The sequence below is a fragment of the Aplosporella prunicola genome, assembly GCF_010093885.1.
Source record: "Aplosporella prunicola CBS 121167 unplaced genomic scaffold K452scaffold_1, whole genome shotgun sequence".
NCBI lineage: Eukaryota > Fungi > Ascomycota > Dothideomycetes > Botryosphaeriales > Aplosporellaceae > Aplosporella > Aplosporella prunicola.
The window spans coordinates 675,209-700,822 of NW_022983529.1; the positions used below are offsets into that span (position 1 = coordinate 675,209).

Below are 25,614 nucleotides of genomic sequence, written 5' to 3' on the forward strand. Positions count from 1 at the left end.
TCGCTGATATGAGGAATGAGGAAGTAGTATGAGCTAAGAGTCCAGGAACATCGAGGGGTTTGTATTTATATGCATGGGTGTGGGCGTGGGCGCGCTATTGAGGTACGGATGGGGGGTTATTGAGCTAACTAAGGTGCGGGGAATGGTGTGCTGGTTGTTCGTTTGTTTGAGTTGACGTCGGGTTCTTTGTGGGGAGAAAGACGTGATTGGATGGAGGAGACTATAGAAAGAAAAGAGTATGCGAAGAAGAAAGAGGAGAAAGAGCTGGGCTCGTTTGTTCATGATTGTTACCTACTTATTGACACCCGAAAACTGCAGGTGAGTTACCTTCATCACTGGTCCGGCCTAGTCAATCGTTGTACCTATGAGTTGGTTTAGATGTGCACGATAACCGGCTCTTTGAAAAGTCCACATCTCTTGTAAGACACTTATCTAGTCATGGGCCGAAGCTCATCGTGTACCCAAGAAGTAAGCTGCAGTGAGTGGCCCCCTAGATATAGCCAGTGTGCTTTCAAATATCTAAACTCGGAGTGACTTGATACGTCTTCGTTCATATGAAATACCACTCACCGTATGGATATGAATGGTTTTGTAGTATTATCAAATAATTAGACCTAGGGTGACTAGATATCTTCTCGCTTCTAACAAGAATCATTAGCTGCGAGTACATGAATGACAATGACTACTCCTGTAGCCGTGGAAGACTGGTCACTACTGGTGGATCTGATGGGCAGACATGTGAACAAAGAACGTCCCCATATGGCCATGTCCAGCACTAGCGTCGATACCAGTGCCGAGACCGCCATTCAGTTATAGATCGATCGAAATCTTAGCAATCAGCCAGCCCAATCTCTGATTACGCGACTAGTACAATGCTATACTAATAGTTACCTCCTCTCGATCGGGTCCGGTCGTATCGTATTTACTCGTGCCGTGTCGTGTTCCAACCGCACCGCAGCGCTATACAGGCGGCGCCTTTGCTCTCGCTCACGCTATGCAAGGAAAGCCAGAAAAAATAGAAAGCTCAAAGTCCCTCAAAACGCCATGACGCAGCATTAGAAGCCGATCAAGAAAAACCGCAAAGAAACTCATCAACGTCCCATGTTATTCACATTACAGTCCCATCCATAGCGCCACCGACATCGCAACGACGAGACTGAAGATACCGCTCGCGCGGGCGTTGGCGGGCATCGCGCCGCTGTCGCCATGGATGCCGAGCTCCTCGTCCTGGATGCCGAACGTCACGTTTTGGAGGATCGAGTTGTTGTAACAGTTGCCGTTCTCGATATCGAGGTTACTGAGGTCATCCGCGTGCCTGAAGAACATATATGACTTTTGGTTGAGGTCCTTGAAACCAGACGTGTCGTACGGGAACTTGTCACCGCTGTCCGTCGAGCTCGTGTTGCGCAGGAAGATACATTGCACCTGGTTCGGGTAATCATGGGCCAACGCAGGGTACGCCTTCATGACGTCGCTGTTGGAGGTGTCGGCCACCAAGACGAACTTGCGCTCCGGGAACGTCTGGAAGATCTTGTCGAGCAGGAAGCGGCGGATGCTGAGCGTCGCGTCCACATCCGAGAAGTTGAGCGGCCGCGTGTCAAAGGATCCGCCGGGGTACGTCTTGTAGATGAAGTCCATGTAGTTGCGAGTGACTTGCTCCGGAGTCGTTGTCCTGTCATATATGATTAGCCAACGCTTCATTTTATAGTTAAGGACGGGAGGGAGTCACAAAAAATGGAAATGAGCGTCGGGTAGACTCCTGCTCCAGTTGGCATAGATCTCGGGCATGTTTTCCCACTGGACAAAAGGCCGGGCGAAGGAGTTGAGCAATCCATCCTTGGGCTGGTAGATTTTGGTCACACGCAGAATGTCGTCAATGTCGCTGATGAAAGTAATACCCTTGGGAGGCACCAGGTATGCAGTAGCGTTGCCTAGGTCGCTGTTGTTTGCGTAGACATTCAAGCGTTGGATCTTCTGGGTCTCGTTGCCGGCGATGAGTCCACCGGTGGTGTTGGCGATCGGCATGAAAACGTCATAATCACCTTCGCCGGTGGTCCTGTAAGGAAGGATAATCGTTTGGTTGCCGCCAGAGGGCGTCACGGCATTTCCACCGCCAGACTGGCCGCTGGAACCGGCGCTCGGCGCAGGCTCGAGGTGAATCTGAACCGTCTCATTGCCCTGCTGGACGACAAAGATCTCGGCCGTCAGGTTGCGAGCCTGGTCCTGCTGCGAAGCGGGGAGGTCCTCGATGTCGGTACCAATAAGGAAGAAGTTGGCCAGGTCGTTCAGTTTCTCCTTGGTCGTGTTGGGCTGCTTGTAGACGTTGCCGTGGAAGCGGACGTTCCAGCCCTTGTCGGTCCAGTTGCCGTAGGGCGGCAGGTTAAGGACCTGGGTGGGCAGCGCGGCCAGCTGGTCGTCGCTGAGACCGAGGGACTTCTGCACGGCAGTGCCGGAGGGGAAGTCCTGGAAGAAGTTTGCGACACCTACCGGAAAAATTGCGTCAGTAAATTCCGGATTCCTCCAATACGAGCTGCGGACGTACCATCGGCGACATAGCTGGGGATGTTGGAGCCCAACTCGGTGAGGTAGGACTTGACATCGCCCTTGAGGTCGCTGATAACGTTGCGGCGGTCGAGGGTCCTGGTTGGGTCGCGGAGGACGGGGGAAGGGGTGATAGCAGCCTTGGGGGCCTCAATCGAGTCTGGGACGGCTGTGGGAGCGGGTACGGCGAGAGCAGCAGCCTCCAGGGCAGCCAACAGCAGTGTTTTCTTTAAAGCCATAATGCCGCCAAAAGCCGAGGAACGGAGGAACAGGAACACGGGACGGTAAGAAAAAAGAAGGAAAGGGTATCTAGCAAGAGAAGAGAAGGGAGAAGAAAGTGGGCAGGGCGGTATATTAGTAGTGGCTACGATTCCTAGGCGTGCGGCGGCGGCGGGCTGGCACAATCCCTGGCCTTGATGGTCTGTGGCTGGCTTGGCCCTAAGAGTACGCGAACCTAGCCACGCATTGACGTCACCCCGCTTTCTTCTGCCAACGCCGCTAGCGCTGTTTCCGGTCTCTCTCGCGCCCTCGCTGATTGGCGCCTCGACATCCCCCATCGTGTCTCACCTTCAACGGCGGCCGCGGCGATCCGGCTCCTCCCACACCCCCGACCTTCAAGCGCCCGCCGGCCCAAGTCTGGACTCTCTCTATCATCAGCCTCACTGCCCCGCCTCAGCTCACACCCGTAGGTAGGTAGCTGATGGCTCAGCTCATCGGACTCGACAGCGCATGATACAGCACAGCACATGGCAACGGCACGACCGGCACAAGCACAGCCACACTGCGAACAATGTCCCTTTCCATTCCCATTTCCGGCCCCAACCTCCCTCCACCCGCGCACAGGCAAGCAAACCTAAACCACGCCTCCAGGACGCGCGCGCGACGGCCAACGGATCCTTCTCACCCACAAGCGAAACCCCTCTACTTTCTACAAGCGCGACAAACCCGTGATCTCCCGCGGCGCGTGGTATGTCGGGACCTTCATGTCGAGGGCTGCGCCGCTGTAGCCCAGGTCCTCTGCCACAAGCGTGGCCGCCTTTTCGCCGATGAGCAGCGCTGTCGAGTACTGTCGCCGCCGTCAGAACGATTGCAATGTAAAATAAGGAACACTAAAGACTCACCGTGTTGCAGCCGACATTGTCTGGGCAGATACTCAGGTCTGCCACCTTCAGGCCTTTCACGCCATGCACGTTGAGACGCTCGTCGAGGACGCCGTGCTTGACGATCGAGTTGCCCTCGCGGGGCGCCATGCTGCACGTGCCGAGCGAGTGCCAGGTCGTCTCGACGTGCCGCTTCACCCACTCCTCGATGTGCTCGAGGTCCTCGGTGCTGTACGGCAGGTCATCGCGCACGTCCGCCTGGTTGCTGTTGAGGAAGTTTGGTTTCGGCGTGCGCCCCGGCTCCACCGGAATCGACCACGACCCGTGCTGGATGCCCGCGCTGTGGTGGTCTGGCCCCGCATACGCTTTGGTCGTCGCTAGGTCCATGTCCTTGGCCCGCGCCGGCGAGTCGTACGCAAAGAATGGGTGCATGCCGGTGACCTGCGCGCCTTGTCAGCCAATCGAGTTGCGTAAATAGGTATGGCTATACTTAGGTACGTACCTCGCCCGCGTAGGCCTCCATGCGCCGAGCCGTCTCGCGTGACTTGATATAGCCCCAGACCATGGGCGCCATGTCGCGCTTGTCGTTCATGAAACCGGCGTCAAAGTCGGGCGCCTCGTACGGGTTCGGCGACACGATGTGTGTCGAGCCACGCGAGAACGGGTATTCGAGGAAGTGGAACATGGTGAAGAACTTGCCAGGCGGCATGAGCATGTGGTCACCAAACCAACTACATTCCGTCAGCTTGCCTGTTCTCGGTGGCATAAAGAGACGGTACAGATATATCTTACCCAGAGATGACAGAGTAGTGCATGACCGGCTTGTCTGGCTTGTCCTTGAAGTAGCTGTCCCAGCCAGAGCGGAACTCAGGGCACGGCCAAGAGTCCATCTCTCTGAGCTCTTCTTCTGTAGGCCTGATCTTGACACCGGCATCAATGCCGTTGGTGGCGAGCGGGCCCGTACCGTTGATGTTCCTGTGTCGATAGTCAGCACTCATACTCTCATTGTCTTCTGAGGCAGGCCATCTTTATAAGAAAGGTTGGTTGAACTCACCATTGATCATAGACCTTCTGCTGGACAATAGGGTCGCCGCGGATAAAGTCGTCGAAGCTCTCGGTCTCTGGTTTAGCGCGGAAGACAGAGAATGTCAAGTAGTGGTCCTGGAAGTTGCGGCCGACACCTGGCAAGTCGACGAGAGGTTTGACACCAGCCTTGCGCAGCTTGCTGGGGTCACCTGTCTCGTAGTAAGCTTCTGGTGCATGCAAACATATTTGCAAAACTTACCGATGCCGGAGCGCTGCAGAATGAGCGGCGAGCTCAACGTGCCTCCGCTGACAACAATCTGCTTGCGAGCCCGGTACGTCTTCGAGTGCTGTTGGCTGGGATGCAAGGACTTGGTGGGCACGGTCTGCACGGCCACGGCGCGGTCGCCCTGCAGAATGACCTTGTCGACTTTGGTGTTGACGGCCAAGTGCAGGTTCTGGTGCACAGCGCGCGTGCTGTGGATGTAGCCATGGGCCGAGTCTGACCGGCGGCCGGTATCTCTGTCGCTCTTGTTAACGTGATGGGACTTGTAGGTAAGGCTAGGCGTGGTCGTACCTATTGATCCATTTGAGCCAGTGCTCGGCTCCGTGGCCCGTCTTGAGGTCCTGGAGGTCGTCTGTTGTCGGGATGCCTTGTGACTCGGTGGCCCGCAGGAAGTCTTGCATGATGGGGTAGGTATAGTTGCCAAATGAGACCTTGATGGGGCCCTCAAAGCCGTGGATATCTCTGTTGTTGCCTGTAGGCTTGTAAGCTTCTAGAGAATAATCATGTCATGTTTTGTGCGGGCACTTACAAGAGCGCTGGTACGTCTCGTGTTTTTTCATTAAGGGGAGAAGTTCCTTTGTGGTCCACCCCTTGGCCTGGAAGTCATCATAGTCTGATGCAGAGGCCCGAGTGTACATCCTAGATGTGTTATTTATGAAATCTTAAACCATGAATGGTTGGCATACATGAAGTTAATACTGCTGCCTCCGCCCAGGACATGAGCGCAAGGAACAACAGCCCGGCGGCCGGCAAGCCATTCGGAAGGCCGGGAGTAGTAAAATGAAGCTGTCTTGCTGTCCAGCTTCATGTTCCTTGGGTAGATGCCTGGCCGATACACCCTATTCATAAAGAGTGAGCGAGATGCGGCAATCAGCAACCAGTGGCTGGCTTACCATGGGTTGTTCAGGTTGCTCTCGCCGCCCTCGATGAGCAAGACCTGCAGGTTGTGGTCGAGGTTGGCCAGCCGGCCAGCAACGACACAGCTATAGCTCTTGTCAGTTTCTGTGGACTGCGATTAAGCGGTCAGGCGTACCCGCATGATCCACCGCCGCACACAATAATATCAACCTCATCAGGCACTGTCATGATGGGCAACACTGAGATCAGTTGGGAAACCAGATAAAATGTAGACTAAACAGATATTATTAAAAACAAAGGTCTTGAGGGACCATTTGAAGGAGCGAATGTCTGCGAGGAGGGGGCATATTTAACTCTTTGCCTAACCCCGCTCAATCGATCTTCGGGACGAAGGAAGAGACAACGGCTGACGACAGACCGCGTGTCAAGGCTGCGGATCGTGGAACCCAGGTAGTCCCAAGAGCTCGACTGGTCTGGGCACACCTGACGCGCGGGGTCTGGCAAGTTCAGGGATCATGATAGCCGTAGAGTCAATCGCTACCACGTCTGTCCGCCGGCACTGCATTGCTGGACAGCCATTGGAGGAGCGGTGCCATTGTCGGGGGTGCTGCTCTCTTAGTTGGCGATGTGCACGCTGCGTAGGCAAAGGCCGACGATTGCAGTTGGTGGAAGCCTTGAGTGGGTTTGCTGTCATGCGGCGTTTGCAGCTATGTGCGTGGGGCGGGAGCAGCAAGCATTGGACCAATTTGGGTTCTCTTGCTGTGCCTCGAACAGCAATGGAAGTGCAGATAGTCCCTCCCTCTCAACCCAAGCAGTTTTCTCTTTGGCTAGAGAGTGACATCGCCAAGCAGCTGCGAGATCTAGCCAGTCTGGAAGGAAACCCATGACGAGTCTCGTTCGGGACGTAGGAAGCGGGGGCCCGCCATTGGAGGGATAGGACAGAATCCGTGCTGCACGGCTACACGCTTCAGTCTTCACCATGTTTTGACTCGGACCACCATTCGGACTGGTCCACATCTCTTCTTACAGAGCGCTAACTAGCGCAACGCGGGGTTGGAGGTGGCGCCTCCGCTTATTTCCCCGCAGTACGCTAAGCTTTCCATGTTCGGAGGTGATAGACATGGGGTCACGCACGCCTGGCGAGTAGCTTGATACGGGTTTCTAGGACGGATAGCCGCGTCGGCAGGGCCAGAGCGGCGCTGAAGATACCGACATGGTGCAGTGGAAGGGGAGGGTGAAGGGTATGCAAGAGCGAGAGTTGGGCAGGAGGGAGGAGCAGGCATGTTGGCCGGGTGTGGGGTAGAGGGAGCGGACGGCTAAGCAAACGCGGGGAAGAAACCCTGCGCGTGCATGCTGGATGCGTCAGTTGGCGACGTCGCGAGTTGATTGAAATGCCAACCATCTTGGCGTGGGATACGGGCGGTGGCTCGGAAATGAGATGGAGCCATAGCTGCGGAAGGGGCGGGACTGCAAGTGGCTGAGCAAGTGGGTGGGTGGATGGATGGTCGGTATTGTACGAGAGGAGATGGAAGGGATGTCCGTCCCAAGATAGAAACCAAATGGTGCTCCGGCAATCTCGGGGCAGCGCGGAAAGCCGGGAGTTGTCGACGTCCGACAAAGGGCTGCACGTGCACCTTAGGGCTGAGGCGCGGGACGTCACCGGAGCGCGTGGGGAGCTTAATCGTGCTGAGGCTTCCGTGTCATTGTGGCATCCGCTCCTGTTCTTCTCGACAAGCACTGTCCGCACGGCCCTCAGGGGCTCTTTCGCTACATCTACTAATACAATACACTGCTCACCCGCCTCTCTAGCAGACCCTGTCCCGACTCCCCGCTTCCCTGCTCCGCCTCGTCAGACAGCGCCTCCCCGGCCTGTCGGTACGCGATCTTGAAAAGCACGCGCAGCTTTGGCTGCCCAAAAATCCTTCGGCCCGCGGGGGCCCATCTGGTGATAGGATGGCTGCGCCGGATAACAGACAGAGCTATCTCGCCGCCGGCATCAACGCCATATCGCCCTGGGGCTCGCGCAACACCACCCCGAAGACAAAGCCCGCGCCCGAAGACGAACAGCCTACCGAGCTGAGTTTGGCCTCGCAACGAGGCGGCGACCATACCGTCAGCCACAGACACCGGTTGAGCCTGAAGAAATACCCAAAAGATTGCCCGCCACTCGTTGTGCAGTGGTTCCATGCGGTGGATGTAAGTCGGCGCGAACAAACGTGAAACTACCTGCAGCAGACTAATAGTTTGCGCAACCTTGTAGATTCCCAAGCGCAAGGCTCTGCCCTTTGGCGGCAACGCCCCCACGCCCGAGAAATTGCCCGTGCCGAAGAAATGGATTACTTTCTCTCCAGGAGACTCTCGCGCGCTTGAAGCAACGTTCCAGAAACTCTCAGACGAAGCCGAGGCCACCGAGCGGCAGAAGCAGCACCACCAGGGAGGTGATTTAGGGGACACAAAGAAGCCGGAAGAAGCACTGCCCCACTGGCGGCTCAAGGAACGCCATGTGCGCTGGGAGAGAAAGGATCGGATGCTCAAGGCCCACGTGCCTGTAAATGAGGACTTTCTTTTCGACGTCGATGTGGAGGAACGAGAATTGTTGCCGGCTTACTGGCAAGGACCCATTTACGAGGTTCGCCGCGGCACATGGTTCTACCAAGGTCAGTTTACTTGAACATTTGTACGTTGTACGTTGCTCATACCACCCGGCAAAAGACAGTGCGACTAGTCTCCGACCTTGCGACGAGAATCTTGCTATGCAGCTTGAGGAGGGATTTCTGAAAGTAAAGCCATGGCGGTTTGGACGCCCAACTCATCAGCGTTCTGCATCGCAACCGAAGACGCAACAGATCTCTTCGCAGCCAGGGGAAGACCAGGGAAAGGCAATTTCAAGATCTTCAACCGTCAAATCAACACCATCTTCGGACTCCAGTAAGGCCGAACAAGGACCTGAGGCTACCGGGAAGGAACTAGGAGCTGAAGAAACTCCAGCAGTACAGGAAAATCCGAAGACTCATCGTCTATTCGGAGCGCACATGAACTCAGTTGTAACTTATCAGGATGCTACGACCGCATGGCTATTGACCGACGACTTTCTGTCTCGCATGAGTAGTACGATGTACCAACGTTTTGCTGGTGGTGGCCATTTCGCAGGCGTTAAGCTTATTCGAGGTTTCGTGGATCTGAAGTCGGAAAGAGAAAAGGCAAAAAAGGCAAAACCAAAGGACGAGAAAGAGGCCGAGTCGGAAAACAAAATCGCAACCCCTTCAAAGCAGGGCTCGACAGCAGCAGATGGTTCGTCGGGTGATCAGAGTGAGGCCGAGGCCGAAACCCCTTCCGAAACGCGGCGCCGCACTCTTGAGCGCCAAATGTCCAATTTGATGGCAGCTGCGCGGCCAGATGACCCGGAGAAGCAAGAAGAGGAAGTCCGTAAGCGAGCGGAGAGGGAGATTCGAGACGACTACAAAGAGCAAGAAGGAGACGAACAAGGCAGAGATATTGAACATCTCCTGCTGGTGACGCATGGTATCGGACAACGCTTGGGTATGCGGATGGAATCTGTCAACTTTGTACACGACGTCAACACCCTTCGAAAAACCCTCAAGACCGTCTACACCAACTCGGCAGACCTACAAGCTCTTAATAGCGAGGTTGATAAGTTGCCAAAGAACTGTCGCGTTCAGGTCCTGCCCATCGTCTGGAGACATTTACTAGACTTCCCCAAACAGAGTCTGAAGCATAACCGCGAAGAGTTTGACCTTGGAGATGCTCACGTCAACGGAGAGGATGAATTTCCCAGCCTGGAAGACATAACTGTCGAAGGCGTACCTGCTGTACGAAACCTCATCACTGATCTTGCTTTGGATGTCTTGTTGTTTCAGAGCCCGGCCTACAAAACCCACATCACTCGAATTGTTCGCCAAGAATGTAACAGAATTTATGGGCTCTTCAAGGAACGTAACCCGAGCTTCGACGGCAAGGTCAGCCTGGTCGGGCACTCCCTCGGATCGGCAATTATGTTTGACATTCTTTGCAACCAAAAAGACGAGCAGGCGCAAAAGGAACGACACAGGCATCACCAGAGGCACCGCAGCGAAGACCAGGGAGTCAAGCTAGACTTTGAGGTTGAGGACTTTTATGCCTTGGGCTCGCCAATCGGACTCTTCCAAATGCTCAGCGGCCGCACCATTGCTGCTCGTGGAACGCACGCAGAACCGCCAATCGCAACCTCGGATCCATTCCTCGACGATCCAGCCGCCGCAACCGCGCACCCACCCCTCTTGGACATCACGACGTCATCGCCGAAATGCGAGCGCGTCTTCAACATCTTCCACCCCACCGACCCCATCAGCTATCGTCTCGAGCCGCTCATTTCCCCGGCCATGTCGACTCTCAAACCGCAGCCACTGCCCTACACAAAGAAGGGCATCTTCGGCGCGCCTGTCGGGCAGGGCCTGACGGGCATCGGCGCCCGCGTGGGCCAGTCCGTCTCGGGGCTCTGGTCGTCCTTCAGCTCGGGCATCGCGAGCTCGCTGCTCAACCGCTCGCTCGGCCTCTCGGCAGATGACGCGTCGAAGCTAGGAAACCCCGTTCCAGGGCAGCAGTCGCGCGTGCCGCTGTCGGTAAGCGGGGCGGGCCCGAACGCGGCTGCTGGCGGGGGTGGGCCATCGGCGCAGGGTGGCGGCGCAGCATCATCAGCAGGAGCAGCAGCAGGCTCATCGCTCGACGCCGAGGCAGCAACGGGCGGCGACGAGCGCAAGCGCAAGCTCGCGCAGGACGGCAGCATCACGGTGGGCGACGAGGGCCAGCGCCCGCAGACGCTGATCGACGGCGAGATCGAGACGCTGTACTCGGGCTTCCAGAAGCGGCGTAAGAGCCAGCAGGCGGGGCTGGGCGGCGACGACGCCGAGGCGCAGCAGCATCAGCTGCAGCAGCAGTCGGCTGAGTGGCAGGAGGTCGAGGAGCGTAGCCGCAAGTTGAGGCGCGAGGAGGCTAAGGTGCGCGCGCTGAATAGTAATGGTCGCGTGGATTATAGTATCCAGGAGTAAGTGTCTCTCTCTTTGTTACCCTTTCGTTACGACTTTAGCATATTTTCTTCTTCTTCTTCTTCTTCTTCTTCTTCTTCTTCTTCTTCTTCCATGCTAACGCTCCCCCGCAGAGGCGCCTTCGACATCTCGCTCCTGGCCAGCATCGCCAGCCACCTGTCGTACTACGCCGACGAGGACGTCAGCCACTTTATGATCTCGCAGCTGCTGGCGCGGCATCGCGTCATCAAGCGGGTCAAGAGCGCGCCCGACTTTAAGGGTGTGAGTTGAATTGAGTGATGGGTGGGGTGTTTCGTTTCAATCATCATTCCTTTTTTTCTTCTGGGTGGTTGGAGAAGTAGTGGTAGAGTGAGAGATAGACAGGAGGGGAAGGGAGGAAGGTGGCTTGTGTAGCCAGAGTTGTGTTTTGTTGCGTACCCGTATCTCCATCTATTCTGAGAGACGGACGGACAGACGAACGTGGTTGATGGTGCGTTGATGAGCAGACAGGGCTGTGTCCGACTCTGACTCTACCTTTCGCTAGGAGTTGGGAGTGAGTGAGCGGCGGCGTGCGCGCGTAGGAAGGAGTACCTACCTACATGGTAGAGACGGGGGCGGAGGGGGGTGGCGGGCGTCTTCGCTCGTCCCTCTTTCTTTCTCCGTTTTATCTTTTCCCTTTTTCTCATTATAGGTTCTTTTTTTGGGTGTGGTGGGTAAGAAGAAAGGAAGAAGAAGAAGAAGAGGCTGGCAGACTCGCTCGCGCGAGCAAATACCTAGAGAGAGGGAAAGAAAGGATTTCGTGTTTTATTTCGGGTGACTTGTTTGATGACGGATGAGATGCCATGATTTTGATTTTGTACCTAAGTTTGCATGGTTCCAATGTTTGCGAGTGACTGGACGAACAAACAAACAAATAAACAATCGATGGATGGTGTTGTGTTGGTGACAGTCTGGCGTCCCTCACTCTAGGTAGAGAACGCAGGAAAAAAACATTGGTATATAAGGCCGGGTAGCAGTTCATTCTGCAACACAGACAGCCGTTGAGCGTAGTGCCTCCCGTTCTTACTGGTTTACTGGTTTACTGGTCTACTGGTTTGAGCCGAAGGGGTGACGCACCCCGTGAGCGTATTACACCTTAACCGCCTGCCTGTGCTTTTCTTTTTGGAAGTTACTCTTTTGGGAAGTTGGTGCGCTAGTTCGATTCCTGGCTTGGTCAATTCTTTTTTTGTTACTTTTTCACAGCTACCTACCTATCTTCATTCGCCATGTACTGCGGAGCTATTATCCTCATAACCGCAGCTCTTTAATCGCCTCTTGCCAACGATGCGGTCTGATACAAAAGAGCTTTCGGCTACTGGTTTTGGTCAACTTTCGAATAAATGAAAAAGATCAAACGGTCGTATATTCGTAAACTGATATCTAAGTCATAAAGCATAACCCATAAAGCATAACTCGTAACTCATAACTCATAGCTCATCATCAATCATGAAAAAATCCGCCAACATCTCACCCGCTCTACAACATCACCTCGGAGCAGACCTCCCACTCCCAGCGCCTCCACCTCGGCCTGCCCCTCTGCTCCTCCTCTTCATCGATCCGCGCCCTCTCCTCCCTCTCACGCTCGCGTCGTTCCCTCTCGATTCTTCTTTCCTCCTCTTCCTTCTCGGCTCTTTCCCTCTCCCTCACGATCCCCACAACCTCATCCCTCAGTTCGCTCAACCCAACAAACACCGCTTTCGCGCACTCCTGCTCGAGTGGCGCGGCAATATCCCACACCCCCAGCCGCACCAGCCGGTCTGGGTGCCATCGGCCCAGCTCGCCGCGCAGCGCGCTCACAAGCGCACGCAGGCGGTGCGTTGGCAGTGCGGTCGCACCGGCCTTGACGTCGATGCCATTGCCCGCGAGGATGAAATCGCACGCGTTGGCCCGCGCCACCACATCTGCGGACCAGCTGCTCGGGTACTGGCTGTGGTCCAACAGGTCGCTGGCGCAACGCGTCAGTGTAGGGAATGGAATCGCAGCCGTTGGGGAGTAGGGGGATGAAGAGCGCGCAAGCAGGCGCGCCCACGCGGTGGTGTAGCGTGCGTATGCTTCCTGCGCCGTGAGAGCGGGCGAGGACGAGCGCGTAGACGCTGCCGACCTTGCTGTCTTTCGCGCCGAGGCGCGCGAAGCCGCACGAGACGATGCCACCGAAGCCGTCGACGACGCCGTCGAGGGCCGTGAATCCTCGGACTCAGAGCATGCGGTCGAAGACGTGTCCGACCAAATACGAGATCCGGACCCGGTACTCGTGGCCCTTTCGCTGCCCCACGGCGAGCTTGCCCGCTTCTGTTCCTGTTCCTCACGCAGCAGACGCAGCAGCTCGCGCAACTCGCCACGCAGGCGCAGCAAATCGGCGCGCTCGGAGGCCAATAGAGCGCGGTCGGCGCGTAGGTTGGCCTGATCTTGAGCGAGGAGTGCTTCGCGGAAGCGAAGCGTGGCAAGGGCTGCCGCGGTGGTGGCTACGGCGGGAGAGCCGGGGGAACTGGGGTAGTGGATTGTAGTTCCTGCTGGCGATGGCGTTTCTAGTTGGGGTGACGCGGAGAGAGAAGGAATAGCACTGGCGACTGCGGCTGCGGCTGCCAACTCTATTTTGATTCTTTCTTGTTCTTGCGCTCCAGATTCCACTTCCTGAGCGCATCTCTCCCCCACCGCGCAATACGGCGGGGGAAATTCGCCTTTTGGCTTGGTGTCCTGCGTTCCGCCACTGCCAGTGCGGCGCAGACGCACCTTGACCCGGTCGAGGCGGTAGAACGTGTCGACGGAGTGGCGGGGAGAGGAGGCTCCGGAGCGGGGCGAGTCGGGGGAGGTGGCACGTGGGGAGAGGTCTCCGCTGGTGCTGCCGACGCCCCCATATGCCGCGGCTGGCACAGCGCATGTTCCGAGGAACTCGGAGCCGGCGTTGTCCATGCAGGATCGAGGACAGGGTGAGAAGAAAGAGGTTGTGGGTGTCCACGGGCCTTGTGTTGATGGGGTAAAGGCGAGGTATGATGTTCAGGGTCCAAGTCAAGCACACTGGCTGATTCAGAAGCCCTGTATGACCGGAATAGACTAATGCCTTTGATGCGGTGCGCCACCGTTGCTTCCGCTGATGGACAGAAAGAGGAACGTGGTGAGATGGCTGGAGAAACGGTAAGTAAATGCTTGCGTAGGGCTGGCTTCGAGGGTTGCAGATCACCGGTCAAGGCGTGAACTGGGGAAGACAGGATTAGAAACAAGACTTACTGTTTACACGCTAGGAAGGCCAGCAATGCTCCAGACCAATTTGACTGGGCTACGAGATGGATAGATGGCGCTGCAAAGCGAAGAGGCGATTGAGGAAAGAGAAAGCACAGTCGGAAATTGTGCTGGAGGCCGCATCAAAGCTTCTAATAAAAAGAGTACGCGCTGTTCTTCAGGCGTGCCTGTTGTCTTGGGCAGTGGCGCGGTTGCTGTCTGTTGTCGGGATGTGCCAGCGAGGTAGGTCGTCGGCCGCTATCGTTAGTTCATCAGGCATCCAAGCACCGCCTCGATCACTGACCACATGAACATCAAGCCCACATTTTGCAAATCACCATCTGCACCCCGCATCGAGAGGCTGGAGAAAGAGGACAGAAAAAAAGGAAGCGAGAGAAAAGTTGTAGAGATGCATTCGATGGCCGGCAGGCCGAATTGTCTCCCTCTCAGTCGTCAATGGCCATTCTGTGTCGGCGGAGTTGTTGAGCAGAAGGAGCGGACGAAGATCCAAACAAGACGCGATCGAACGCCATCCCGTCGCGTCTCACCGCGCTCCTACCGAAAATGGAAAGGTTACGGCCAAACCACGGCAGGGGTCCCACGAGCTCGCCAGGCTGCCAGCACAGCAAAGCCCACTCTTCAAAGCAAACATCCCATCACAAGACCTCTTCCTCGGCGTCTATATCTGAATTTTTGTCCAATGACTTGCACCTTCTCATCCTCATCCTCGTGCTGGACGCCGTTGCTCACCGCTACCATCAGCTATGCCGGCATCCGACACCCATCATGATTACGGCACCACCCAATTCACCTACCTATTTATATCTTCGACCATTCTTGCACGCTTACCAAGGCAATCCTGACCGACCTTTCGCCCTCAATCAGCTGCTCTTCATCGTCATTCTTATTTCTCTTGCCCGACTAGCTGTCCTTCTACCCCTTTAGCGCATCGTATCGGCGCCTACTCCGCCACTCTGTGGCGATATTAACAGCGCAATCCCAGTATTTGGTGTCAGGTACAGGAATGGTTTCTCTTGCTGCCTGCAAATTCAGCCGTCGCACCTTACCATAATGAGTAGACACACGTACGCCTTATCGGTCCCTGCTGCTCAGTGAATGAAACGAAACATCCGGTACCTAAAAATCAATCAAAGTCAAACATCGCCTCGACGACTATTCTTCTCATACATGGAACCACATATGAGGGTTTGATGGTCCTGTAAATGGAGAGCTCCGGCGTTGACATCGATCTTGCTTCACTGTCTTTGTTATAGGGTGCATATTTTAGGAAAGTATTGAATTTTTTAGCCTTTTGCACAAGTATTGTTTGGGCTTAACCGCAAGTATGACGTTGATGGCCAAGGGATGGTCAGGCCACGAGCTACTGGACCCATTCATATCTCCAGCAACCCGATACATCAGGGGTTAAGTAAGTCAACCAAGGACCTTGTCCGCGGTGGAGACTGGTGTATATCAGTCATAATGCTTCCGGGAGCAGTTAATGTAGACTTACCGTTGACGCCCGTGTTGTCGGGCTCGACGTGGGCCTCCTTGACCTTGCCGTCCTCGACGACGAGAGCGTAGCGCTTGCTACGCAAGTTGCCGAAGATGGCGCGGCCGTCAAAGGACAGGTCAAGAGCGTTGGTGAACTCGCCGGCAGGGTCAGCAATGAAGCGGATCTACAGACGTGGGTTAGCCGAGTCCTGCGAGTGTCTCAAGAGAAACATACGCCACTCTTGCCGGAGGGGTCGAGGACGTCGCCCCAGGCCTTCATGCTATTGGTCGATCAGTCTTACATCATTGGCAAGTCAGACGGAGCTCAGCAAGGGACGTACACAAACGCATCGTTGACGGAGACGACGAAGACGGAACCGGCGTCCTTGAGCTTGGGCGACTTGATGTAGCCGGGAATGTGCGACGCGGAGCAAGCGGGGCCTAGACAGAGGAGCAGGAGTCAGCGGGGCGGACGGCAGGTGATGGCGGGGCGGAAGCTAGGAGGAATGAGGCTTACTGTAGGCGGCGGGGACGCCAATGATGAGACCCTTGCCCTTGAGCTCCTTGGCAATGCTGAGCTTGTTGCCTGGCGTGCCCTCCATCAAGGTGACGTCGGGGATGGCATCGCCGACCTTGACGAAGGCGCGGGCGGAAGAGTGGAAGGCTTGAGCGGCGGCGGGCCGGGCGCGCATGAGGCGCGGGAAGACGGCAGTCGCAGGGCGGGCAAGCATGGTGCGTGTGTGGATGCGGAGCTTGTCTACTTGTTTGGATGCAGAGAGGTGGTCGAGGGTGGGAGGGTTGCAGCAAGAAGTGACGGGCTGGAGCTTGGCGGGCAGGCCCGCGCAGCTGGATGCATAACCCCAGCGCCGCTGACAGCAGAGGGACCCGGGAATCTAGGACACGCGTAATGGGTAATGGGGGGCCCCCTGTGGGAGCTCCCGCACGCCGATTCGCCGTGGTTCACGAAAGCTGGGCGATCATGGCCGTAGTGGTTTCGCCGTCGCGCACAACAAAGGCAGCAGACGCCAGCCCAGAAACAGCGGCACCGCACCACATGCCCATCGGTTGCCGGCTTGCAGTCTCACCCTTCCTTCAACGCACGCCAAGGCAGCCCACGAGCCCGCCTTTGATTTGGCCTGCTCCGTCCCCCCCGCGTCCATGAGGCTGTCTCCGGTCCTTTCCTGCATCAAGCCAAGCCAGCTTTTAGTTTGCCCGCCCGCCCAGTAGCTCGAGCCAGCATTCTCCCGAGCCCACATCATCCCAAGAACCTCGACTGCTTCCCCCGGCCCAAGAGCATCGCATCCACCGGCTCCATCCTCCTCCCCCATCTCCCGCGTCGCATCGCATCACGCCCAACTCCTCTGGCCGACTCCACGCGTCGCCAGCGTGCCCGTCCCGGCGGCTGCCCGTCTTGACGTAGAGCCGAACCCCTGCCTGCGACGGCCCGTCTGCTCTTGCGAAGCCGTTTTCGCACCCGCCTTCTCCCGCTTCCTGCTCCTTTGACCGCCGCAGTAATCCTCCTCGAGCCTCCTCGGCGGCGGGCGGGTGTTGGCATCCGAGCTGGACCTGTCTTGTCGCTACCCGTTCTTTTCAATTCTGGCTCCGCCGCGCGACTGCACACCTGAAATTGCGCGACCATGGAGTCAGGACAAGGCGGCGGCGGCGGTGGTGGCTCGAGTAACTCGAGCGACTTTGTGAGTAAAATCTCGAGGACAATGAACGGGGCGCGTTCCCAATGCCACGATGCTGACTGGCGCACCAGGTCCGCAAGTTGTACAAGTATGTAACCTGCATTCGCGCCTCTCAAGGCCTCCACTAACCCGTCGCATCAGAATGCTGGAAAACCCCACCGATGAAAATGTAGTGAGGTGGGGCAATGAAGGCGACAGTTTCGTGGTTCTCGAGGTGAGCGCGTCGGCACCGCGTCTTACGTCGCGATCCTAACCGCGTTGCAGAACGAGAAATTCACCAAGCACATCCTCCCGAAACACTTCAAGCACAGCAACTTTGCGAGTTTCGTCCGCCAGTTGAACAAGTATGACTTCCACAAGGTCCGGCACAACAACGAGGAAAATGGGCAATCGCCATACGGCGCAGGGGTGAGCTCAACCACCAGAACCTCTCGTCGGCATTTACTGAACCGCTGCTGCAGGCTTGGGAGTTCAAGCATCCGGATTTCAAAATGAACAACAAAGATGCGCTCGACAACATTCGAAGGAAAGCGCCTGCGCCGAGGAAGCCTGCCGCGAATCCGGAGGACATGGTGATCCCGACGCAGCAGATGGACATGTTCAACACGCAGCTGGTCGCCACGCAGCAGCAACTGCAGCAGCTGCAAGATCGCTACAATGAGCTGAGCATACACCATTCGATGCTCCTTCAAGAACTTGTTGGAATGCAGAAAACGATTGTCAACCACGAGCACATCATGCAGAGCGTCATGAGCTTCTTGCACTCCGTTGACGCACAGCGCCGGAGGGACAGCAGATTGGTCCATCCCTTCCCAGCAGAAGGCGGGGCTGCGGCGCACAATGGAAATGTAGACCCTGCGAACCAACAAATGGCGCCTGTAGAAAACGACGCGCCAGCTTCGCCGCTGCAGCACGCATCCAAGTTGCTCAGCGAAACCAACGCCGACGTCATGCTCAATCCTCGAAATTTGGAGCACATGAACGAATTGGCGATGCGCATGAACGGCACTCTCACCACCCCGCCGCCCGATTTTAGTCGCAACGGTACGCGCCCCGCCAGTCGCGGCGCAGCACCGCACTCCGCCAGCTCCTCGGCTTCCGTGCGCGTGGGAGGAGACATTGACAACCTTGTGTACCCTGTTGGCCAAAGCAACGGCATTGACCCCATGTATAGCGAGCACCTCCCCAACATTCCCTACCCGATGCCAACCAAGCCGATTGTGACTGCTGAACAGCGCAAGAAGAGCGCTCAAGTTGACCCCGGCTGGATCCGGCAACCTCAGATTTTGCTTGTTGAAGATGATCAAACCTGCAGGCGGATTGGAAGCAAATTCCTCTACGCGTTCAACTGTTCTATCGATAGCGCGGTAAGAATCCCTGTGTCATAAGCGGGCCTTAAAACCTTAGCTAAGATCACGACAGCTGGACGGCCTGGAGGCGGTAAACAAGATGAACCAGGGTTCCAAGTACGATTTGGTGCTCATGGATATTATTATGCCCAACTTGGACGGAGTTTCTGCTTGTCACCTCATTCGCCAGTTCGACACTACACCCATCATTGCGATGACGTCCAACATTCGGAGCGACGATATTTCTATGTATTTCCAGCATGGTAAGTCGTAGCCAGAGTTGGGGATCGTCAGTGCTTTAACCAGTTACAGGTATGAACGATGTTCTTCCCAAACCCTTCACCAAGGAAGGGTTACTCCAAATGCTTGAGAAGCACCTCGCGCATTTGAAAAAGCCATCCCACACCATGGACGCCATGGTGCCTCCTCCTGTGCAAGCTGCACCAACGCTCGCACACAGTTCGAACAGGCCCTCCCTCAAAGACGAAGATTCTCCCGGAAAGTCCCCCACAACTGGTAGCAACTGGAACTCGCCCGGTCAACTCCCGGGAGTGTCTCCTGTAGCCAGCAGTGTGACTGACGAATACTTGAACACGGTTCAAGCTGTTCAGGGTCATCCTGCAGCCTATGGAGTTGCCCCACCCGGCGTTGGCGCTCCTATGCAGGCAAGCATGCAGTACAACACGTCGCCACAGCTGCCGTTGGCTGCGAGACAGCAGAGCGGCCCGCACCGCAGACAAATATCAGAGATTACCGGAGGGGAAGATTTGAACAACGCGAAGCGTCAACAAATATACGCCACTGGTCCAATGCAGCCACAGGCGATGAATCCGATGCAGAGGCCACGGTAATGCCTGTAAATATACCGCCACGGTTTGTTGGGTGAAAGCGGTGCCGTGATAGCAGGAGCCTCGGTCGGCTAGGTATACTGTATCTTCTGTGGGGATATAGTCGAAGCCGCGACCACATTCTGGACACGCCGTCTTCTGGGCCGAGTCGCTCAAGGCCGACCGAAGCGATTGGCTCCTGCATGAAAAGTCATGTCCGAGTCTTCAAATGGACTCCACAGCCGTTTCCTGTAGAGGATGCAGGCCGCCAGGTGCGGCCCCAGCGGAGAATCGCTGGAATGTTGTCCGAGCCAGTGGTGGCTTCATTGTTGGAGATCAAGCCATTGTACAGTTATGCCGCGCCGTGATCCCCAACGGGCGCGTCGTCATAGTCGACTGTTCCATCTGTTCCTTGCTTCGGGGGTGTTATTAGAGACGGGGGAGCTGGCGGTGTTGTGCGGTCCAACTCAGAATCATAGAAATCAAAATCGAGCATGTTATGCCAAAGTACTGTCCGTTTGTGTCCCTTTGTATAGCTTGGAGACGATCGTCCAAAGCCGAGTTCAAGCGAACGTTGCAGTCCTACCCGGCAAAGTATTGCCGGAATAAGACCGCGCGGTCAGACGGCTCGCTCACACTAGCGCTGTCGGTGGGATGTCAGTGCTTCGGCTGCCTGCCTACTCATGACCTAGCAGCTGCGTGTGCCTGACACCCTCCAGCTGACTCTGGCCCTTCGCGTCGCCTCTCTCACTTTGCTTCACAGTCAATATTGCCTCCGCACCTTTTGCCCTTTTCTGTCTCGCTCATCCTCCTTGCCACCGCCTCTAGCCGCTTCCACAGCGTCCACTCACTACTAGGTAGAAGCGCCGATTCCGTCATCGCGGCGGACTCGGCTCCCCTACCATCACCACGCCTCCCGCGTCCAGAAAGCGCAAGGCTGCAGATACCGAGGCCTCCGCCCTGCCAAACAAGAAGACCGATACCTCTGCGACGAGTCGCCTCACAAAGCAAGATCTGCCCGCCACTCCCCTCACTACAGCCTCGCCCGCTATGGATTCGGAAGACGACTTCAACAGCGCACAGTCAGGCGAAGATGATTTCATGGAGGACCCGGACACGGACAACAGCTTCGGGGAAGATGGTAAGGCTCGGGTGCGTCCGGGCTCTCGAGTTGTTGCGCTGACCGACTTGTGAAACTAGAATCCGACGTCGACATTGATGATGATGCAGACATTGCCTTTGACTCTCAGGATAAGGATATTAAGCCCACCAAGAAGTCCTACGAAGTCGATTTTATGGTCTACAGCCCCGAAGACATACAAAATTACCAGAGCAAGGTCATAGACGAGGTTTCCACGATCCTGGGCATGCCCTCCGAATCCACAGCCATCCTTTTACGCTACGCACGATGGAACAAGGAACGCCTCCTCGAACAATACATGGACAAACAGGAGGAGGTTCTTGAAGAAGCTGGTCTTGGAGACGAGCAGGGTGGACCTCCGAGACCCCAGAAGGTTGAAGGCTTCATGTGTGACATCTGTGCCGAGGACGACCCAGACCTTCAGACTTTCGCGATGAAATGTGGTCACAGGTTTTGCGTGGATTGCTACAGACATTATCTCGCGACGAAGATCAAAGATGAGGGAGAAGCGGCGAGGATCAAGTGTCCCGGTTCCGACTGCAACAGGATTGTAGATTCGAAGTCGCTCGATGTGCTGGTTACTGAAGACCTCAAGGATCGGTACGTCCTGATTCTCGCTCATTGGCATGGAACCCAAGACGAGCTAATGCAGTGTAGATACCAAGTTTTGCTCACCCGAACTTACGTGGAGGACAAGGATAACCTCAAGTGGTGCCCCGCGCCGAACTGCGAATATGCTGTCGACTGCAGCGTAAAGCAACGCGATCTGACCCGTCTAGTTCCAACTGTTGTTTGCAACTGCGGACACCCTTTCTGTTTCGGATGCTCCCTTAATGACCACCAACCTGCGCCTTGCGCTTTGGTGAAAAAGTGGCTGAAGAAATGTGAAGATGATTCAGAGACGGCCAACTGGATATCTGCAAACACCAAGGAGTGTCCTAAGTGTCAATCTACGATTGAGAAAAACGGGGGCTGCAACCACATGACCTGCCGCAAGTGCCGTCACGAGTTTTGCTGGATGTGCATGGGTGTCTGGTCCGAGCACGGCACTAGCTGGTACAACTGCAATCGGTATGAAGAAAAGAGCGGTCACGAGGCTCGGGACGCGCAGGCCAAGTCTCGGCAGTCATTGGAGAGGTACCTCCACTATTACAACCGCTATGCCAATCATGAGCAATCGGCGAAGCTGGACAAGGACATCTATCTCAAGACGGAGAAGAAGATGACGCAGCTTCAGACTTCCTCGGGTCTGTCTTGGATCGAGGTGCAATTCTTGGAGCAGGCGTCACAGGTACTTCAGCAATGCCGTCAGACGCTCAAGTGGACCTACGCTTTTGCGTACTACTTGGCCCGCATCAATCTGACGGAGATTTTTGAGGAGAACCAAAAGGATCTAGAGATGGCTGTCGAGAACTTGAGTGAAATGTTCGAGAAACCGGTCGAGCAACTCGCGGATCTCAAAGTTGAGATGATGGACAAGACGGCATACTGCAAGAAGCGCAGGATTATCCTGCTCGAGGACACTGCTGACAACCTGAAGACGAGTAAGCACTATCCAATTTGTCAAGGAACCGAGCACACGATGCTGACTTTACCGGTAACAGGCGCATGGCAATTTAATGTTGATCTCACATCCTGATCGATGTATAAACTTTCTAGGCAGTTGTATTAACGACTTCTTAGATTGACCAGATTGAGGAGCCTGACGAAAAGAAGGGGACACCTTCGGCGTCGGATGACGACCAGTCACCAGCTTGGGGCTATTTTCACCTTGAACAAGACTTACTACGCGCCGTTGCAATGCTGTCTGACAGATCTGGCGGCAGATGGTAGAGCTCCGTGCTCCCGGCAGGTACACCATTTTAGTCAGCTCCCGCTCCTGGCACACAAGGTGCTTCAGCCTCGTACCGCCCGTCGGCATAGCTGTTCCTCCTTGCTTTTTCCTTTTGCTTTTTTCCATCTTCCTCTTGTTTCACTTTAGCGGGTTCTTCGGCGGAGGCGCATTGCTGGGCGGATGCATGTCGGGCAAAGGAAATGCAGAGGACAGGAGTTCTTTTTCCTCTTTCCTTTTTCTCTTTCAAACTACACTTTTCACGAGGTTGTATGACCTACTAGATCGATGTGTGGTACCTAGCACCTGAATCATCGAAAAACACTTCCAAGAATAAACAAACAAGCCCCAAATTACGACGGTAATGACGACAATTGTCGTTGCCGACGTGTCACCAACCAGCTAACCGAACCAGAGCTGCGACAATCGCAGCAGACCTTGTGGTGTCCCCATGCCATGTCACACGGTTCTGCCCCTCGACATTGCGGCAGACAAACGGACAGCTGCCGTTGCTCACTGGCCAGCACGCTGATCGCGTGCACAGCCCTGCTGCTTGAGAACGCGCTCATTGGCGTTCCTTCCTTGATCAGATCGCGATCGGCGGTGGCCTGCGTCGCGCCCTGTCCTTGCTGCTGCTACTCCTGCTGCCGGATGTCGGCAGCTTGCCCTGCCGGCGCGCGCGTCGCGCATGCATACATTAGGGACTTGTGAGACATTGATAGCGGGGTCGAAGAGGTCTCCCATCTGACATTTGGCAGTTCCTTTTGTTCGTTCCGTCAGAGCTGACTTCTTGAGCCGGTTCGGCTTATGCCTATGGAGGGGTGAGCGGATCACAAGTTGGCGGTGTTGCTTTCGTTGCCGATGGAAAAGACCATGTAATGTGTGAACCTGATGCACTAGAACTCAAGCAGCCGAAATGATTTCCCCTCTTTTTATTGCTGGGTAGCTATCGTTATAGCTCGCATGACATGAGAATGCGGGGCAGCTCTTGCGGAGTTGTTTGATGCGCGCGGCTTTGGGAAGATGATGGACCGAGCGAAGGGTTGGGGCTTTTGATGCTCATGGTGCCGAATGCGATGTTATTCCCGCAGTGGAGTAAGGTTTCTGGATGTGTATTGCGAGTGCGCGAGTGGCATTTGGGTTGAGCGCTACTGGTTTGTGATGGCGGGTATGGCTTCGTATCCGTAGAAGTGCTTAATTTCCTATTTCTAGCTTTATATATCAGTGTCAGCTTGAATTCCAAGATAGTTTGCATCAGCTTCCTTTCCGCTAGCATGTAGCGTTTACGTGTAGATGACTCCGCGAAGTTGTGATGGAAGCGGACACGACTAAATCGCCTGGCCCGTGGACGTTGTGGGCGCACTGGGCACTAGACCTCTTGAAGATTAGGGCAAGCTTCAACACCACGACATGCGAGGTCTGAGAGTTTTCCACATCGCATAATTCCCTTGTTCGACTCACTATATCCATGTCGCATACCGGAAGGTTCAGACATTTTGTTCCTTTGAGCAATATTGAGGTTTGAGACCTCAACACCGCCCTGGAGATGGCATAGTTTGGTGTCAACGCAAACTCCGTATGGCTTATGGAATTTCTTTCCTTGTTGTGCGGTGTGAATGTCATTTGTTGGAATGCTAGCAGAACGAGAGGATCTGGATGTAACGTTTGGAAGTGAGTTAGCACATGGTAAGCGCTCCTTTCAAAAAGTAATTGTATCTCTATGTTGTGCTTTCTCTTGCTCTTTCCCTTTCATAAAACCCCCTTATATTACAGTCGATACACAGGACTGTGCATCTGGACAAGATTTAATGTTCGTATTACCCCTTTTTACTCAGGGGGTTGTTTCGTAGTTGTTCGGATTGAACAATCCTAACTGTTTGGTTTCGAATGCGGTCAACCCCATTTCGTGTAGAAACGGCAAATCCAACAAGACATATTGCTACGGAGGGCATGTTTGTTCAAGTGCTGATTGATTGAACCTGCAGGTGCGCAATACATGACTCCGTTGTCCGTTTTTGCCTTTGGACGAAGATGAGAAACTCCTTCTGACAACCACGACGACGTGGGTCAAGATACGTTCTTACAGCTCGGTGTATGCGGAGGTATGCAGCGAGCGACTCAACAAAGAAAGCCAACCATTGAGGTCCATACGGCAATGGTCATTGCATTACACGACTTCAGAAAACTACCCTTTCGATCGGTATATTGCCCTGCGCCTCCTTCCCAGGCTGGTTTACGTATGTGTTCCTCAGTTGGCGACCGTTTGGCCATTGACGCATCCGCTGATGGTGTGGGCTTGTTGACACATGGAGTGCTGAGGCACCGAAGCGTGGTGACGTCTGGGGGAGTGGATCGTTCTGCAACACTAACATAGCACGTCAGTCACGTTGCGCCTCACCTTACGAGCGCTCGACGCGACTGAGCTGCGAAAACAAGTGCAGTGTCAGTCAGTACCTTATAATTTATTCCGCCAAATCTTCTTAGTAATACTTGCCCTGCCGGCCGACTCCGGTGGCAAGAAATAGACCTCTTGGTGTCTGGGTTATTACTAGTAAATCACCTAGTCGACTTTGGGGCAACCCTCGAAAAGGCTCCGTGTTCGAGTCTTACACTATCTCTTGAGCACAAAGTCTTAGTAGAAGCGAACGGCCCCCAGATCCGAGAAGCAAGCCGGGGCATTCTTCAATGGGATGATATACAAACTTGCGGGTGGGTTGGCGCTGTTCACACTATCTTTTTTTCTTAAAATTTCTTTTTTGTATATGTTATTATTGTTGTTGCGGCCCTTTGCTCTCACTCTAGGTGTAGACTGACGGTGAGAGGTCTTGAAGAGAGACGAACTCTCAACGTGGTCCGACCTGGACCGTCATTCGTTTGCACCCGTGCGTACTTGGGATGTTCTCGAGTGGACCAGATGTTTTACCGGCACTCATGCAACCAACGTTTTAACTCTCCTGCTGCCCGAGCCTCGTCTGGCGAACTTTCACATTACTTGACAAGAGGTAAATTAGACGCCGTTAGGAACCAGCCCTAACAATGCGGTTAAGCTTCGGTCATGCTCATACTATTTAGGTTCTTTCACCGCCATATTCGACTCGTCGACCCTTCGCTCACAGGTTGTTGCTTATCGTGAGGGGGTGCTCACTTCACTTTGCCTTGCAAACGCGCCGCCGTCTCCACACTCAAATGGGCTTCTA

General features: G+C 55.2%; 8 protein-coding genes across 8 annotated transcripts; 4 read left to right on the forward strand and 4 right to left on the reverse strand.

The window, feature by feature from the left end:
* Positions 1-828: 828 nt before the first annotated feature.
* On the reverse strand, positions 829-2,854 carry K452DRAFT_282240 (uncharacterized protein). The gene is made up of 3 exons (XM_033539556.1): positions 2,543-2,854; positions 1,730-2,483; positions 829-1,672 (listed from the first exon to the last, which is right to left on the reverse strand). Exons 1-3 carry the CDS (start codon positions 2,778-2,780, stop codon positions 1,114-1,116), a joined length of 1,551 nt encoding a protein of 516 aa, XP_033402960.1. The 5' UTR covers positions 2,781-2,854; the 3' UTR covers positions 829-1,113.
* A 488-nt stretch (positions 2,855-3,342) lies between these two features.
* K452DRAFT_261609 (GMC oxidoreductase) lies at positions 3,343-6,036 on the reverse strand (the record flags this gene model as incomplete). The annotated part of the gene is made up of 11 exons (XM_033538584.1): positions 3,343-3,607; positions 3,663-4,082; positions 4,144-4,372; positions 4,434-4,616; positions 4,696-4,876; positions 4,927-5,186; positions 5,242-5,422; positions 5,480-5,589; positions 5,637-5,789; positions 5,844-5,933; positions 5,984-6,036. 11 exons carry the CDS (start codon positions 6,034-6,036, stop codon positions 3,470-3,472), a joined length of 1,998 nt encoding a protein of 665 aa, XP_033402961.1. The 3' UTR covers positions 3,343-3,469.
* Positions 6,037-7,675: 1,639 nt separating this feature from the next.
* On the forward strand, positions 7,676-11,317 carry K452DRAFT_4209 (uncharacterized protein). The gene is made up of 4 exons (XM_033546643.1): positions 7,676-8,004; positions 8,069-8,465; positions 8,521-10,849; positions 10,964-11,317. Exons 1-4 carry the CDS (start codon positions 7,762-7,764, stop codon positions 11,118-11,120), a joined length of 3,126 nt encoding a protein of 1,041 aa, XP_033402962.1. The 5' UTR covers positions 7,676-7,761; the 3' UTR covers positions 11,121-11,317.
* A 975-nt stretch (positions 11,318-12,292) lies between these two features.
* K452DRAFT_4221 (uncharacterized protein) lies at positions 12,293-14,136 on the reverse strand. The gene is made up of 2 exons (XM_033546645.1): positions 14,094-14,136; positions 12,293-13,989 (listed from the first exon to the last, which is right to left on the reverse strand). Exon 2 carries the CDS (start codon positions 13,776-13,778, stop codon positions 12,345-12,347), a length of 1,434 nt encoding a protein of 477 aa, XP_033402963.1. The 5' UTR covers positions 13,779-13,989; positions 14,094-14,136; the 3' UTR covers positions 12,293-12,344.
* K452DRAFT_4224 (uncharacterized protein) lies at positions 13,977-14,940 on the forward strand. The gene has a single exon (XM_033546646.1). It carries the CDS (start codon positions 14,392-14,394, stop codon positions 14,872-14,874), a length of 483 nt encoding a protein of 160 aa, XP_033402964.1. The 5' UTR covers positions 13,977-14,391; the 3' UTR covers positions 14,875-14,940.
* A 421-nt stretch (positions 14,941-15,361) lies between these two features.
* Positions 15,362-16,389, reverse strand: K452DRAFT_240586 (uncharacterized protein). The gene is made up of 5 exons (XM_033537792.1): positions 16,096-16,389; positions 15,920-16,019; positions 15,814-15,859; positions 15,598-15,763; positions 15,362-15,547 (listed from the first exon to the last, which is right to left on the reverse strand). Exons 1-5 carry the CDS (start codon positions 16,307-16,309, stop codon positions 15,519-15,521), a joined length of 555 nt encoding a protein of 184 aa, XP_033402965.1. The 5' UTR covers positions 16,310-16,389; the 3' UTR covers positions 15,362-15,518.
* An 826-nt stretch (positions 16,390-17,215) lies between these two features.
* Positions 17,216-19,469, forward strand: K452DRAFT_293715 (uncharacterized protein; the record flags this gene model as incomplete). The annotated part of the gene is made up of 7 exons (XM_033541609.1): positions 17,216-17,272; positions 17,341-17,357; positions 17,411-17,483; positions 17,534-17,677; positions 17,731-18,636; positions 18,692-18,881; positions 18,931-19,469. 7 exons carry the CDS (start codon positions 17,216-17,218, stop codon positions 19,467-19,469), a joined length of 1,926 nt encoding a protein of 641 aa, XP_033402966.1.
* A 1,026-nt stretch (positions 19,470-20,495) lies between these two features.
* K452DRAFT_323421 (uncharacterized protein) lies at positions 20,496-22,225 on the forward strand (the record flags this gene model as incomplete). Its single annotated transcript, XM_033544637.1, has 4 exons — positions 20,496-20,586; positions 20,646-21,186; positions 21,244-22,130; positions 22,191-22,225. The coding sequence occupies 4 exons, from the start codon at positions 20,496-20,498 to the stop codon at positions 22,223-22,225; spliced, it is 1,554 nt and encodes a 517-aa protein (XP_033402967.1).
* Positions 22,226-25,614: the final 3,389 nt, after the last annotated feature.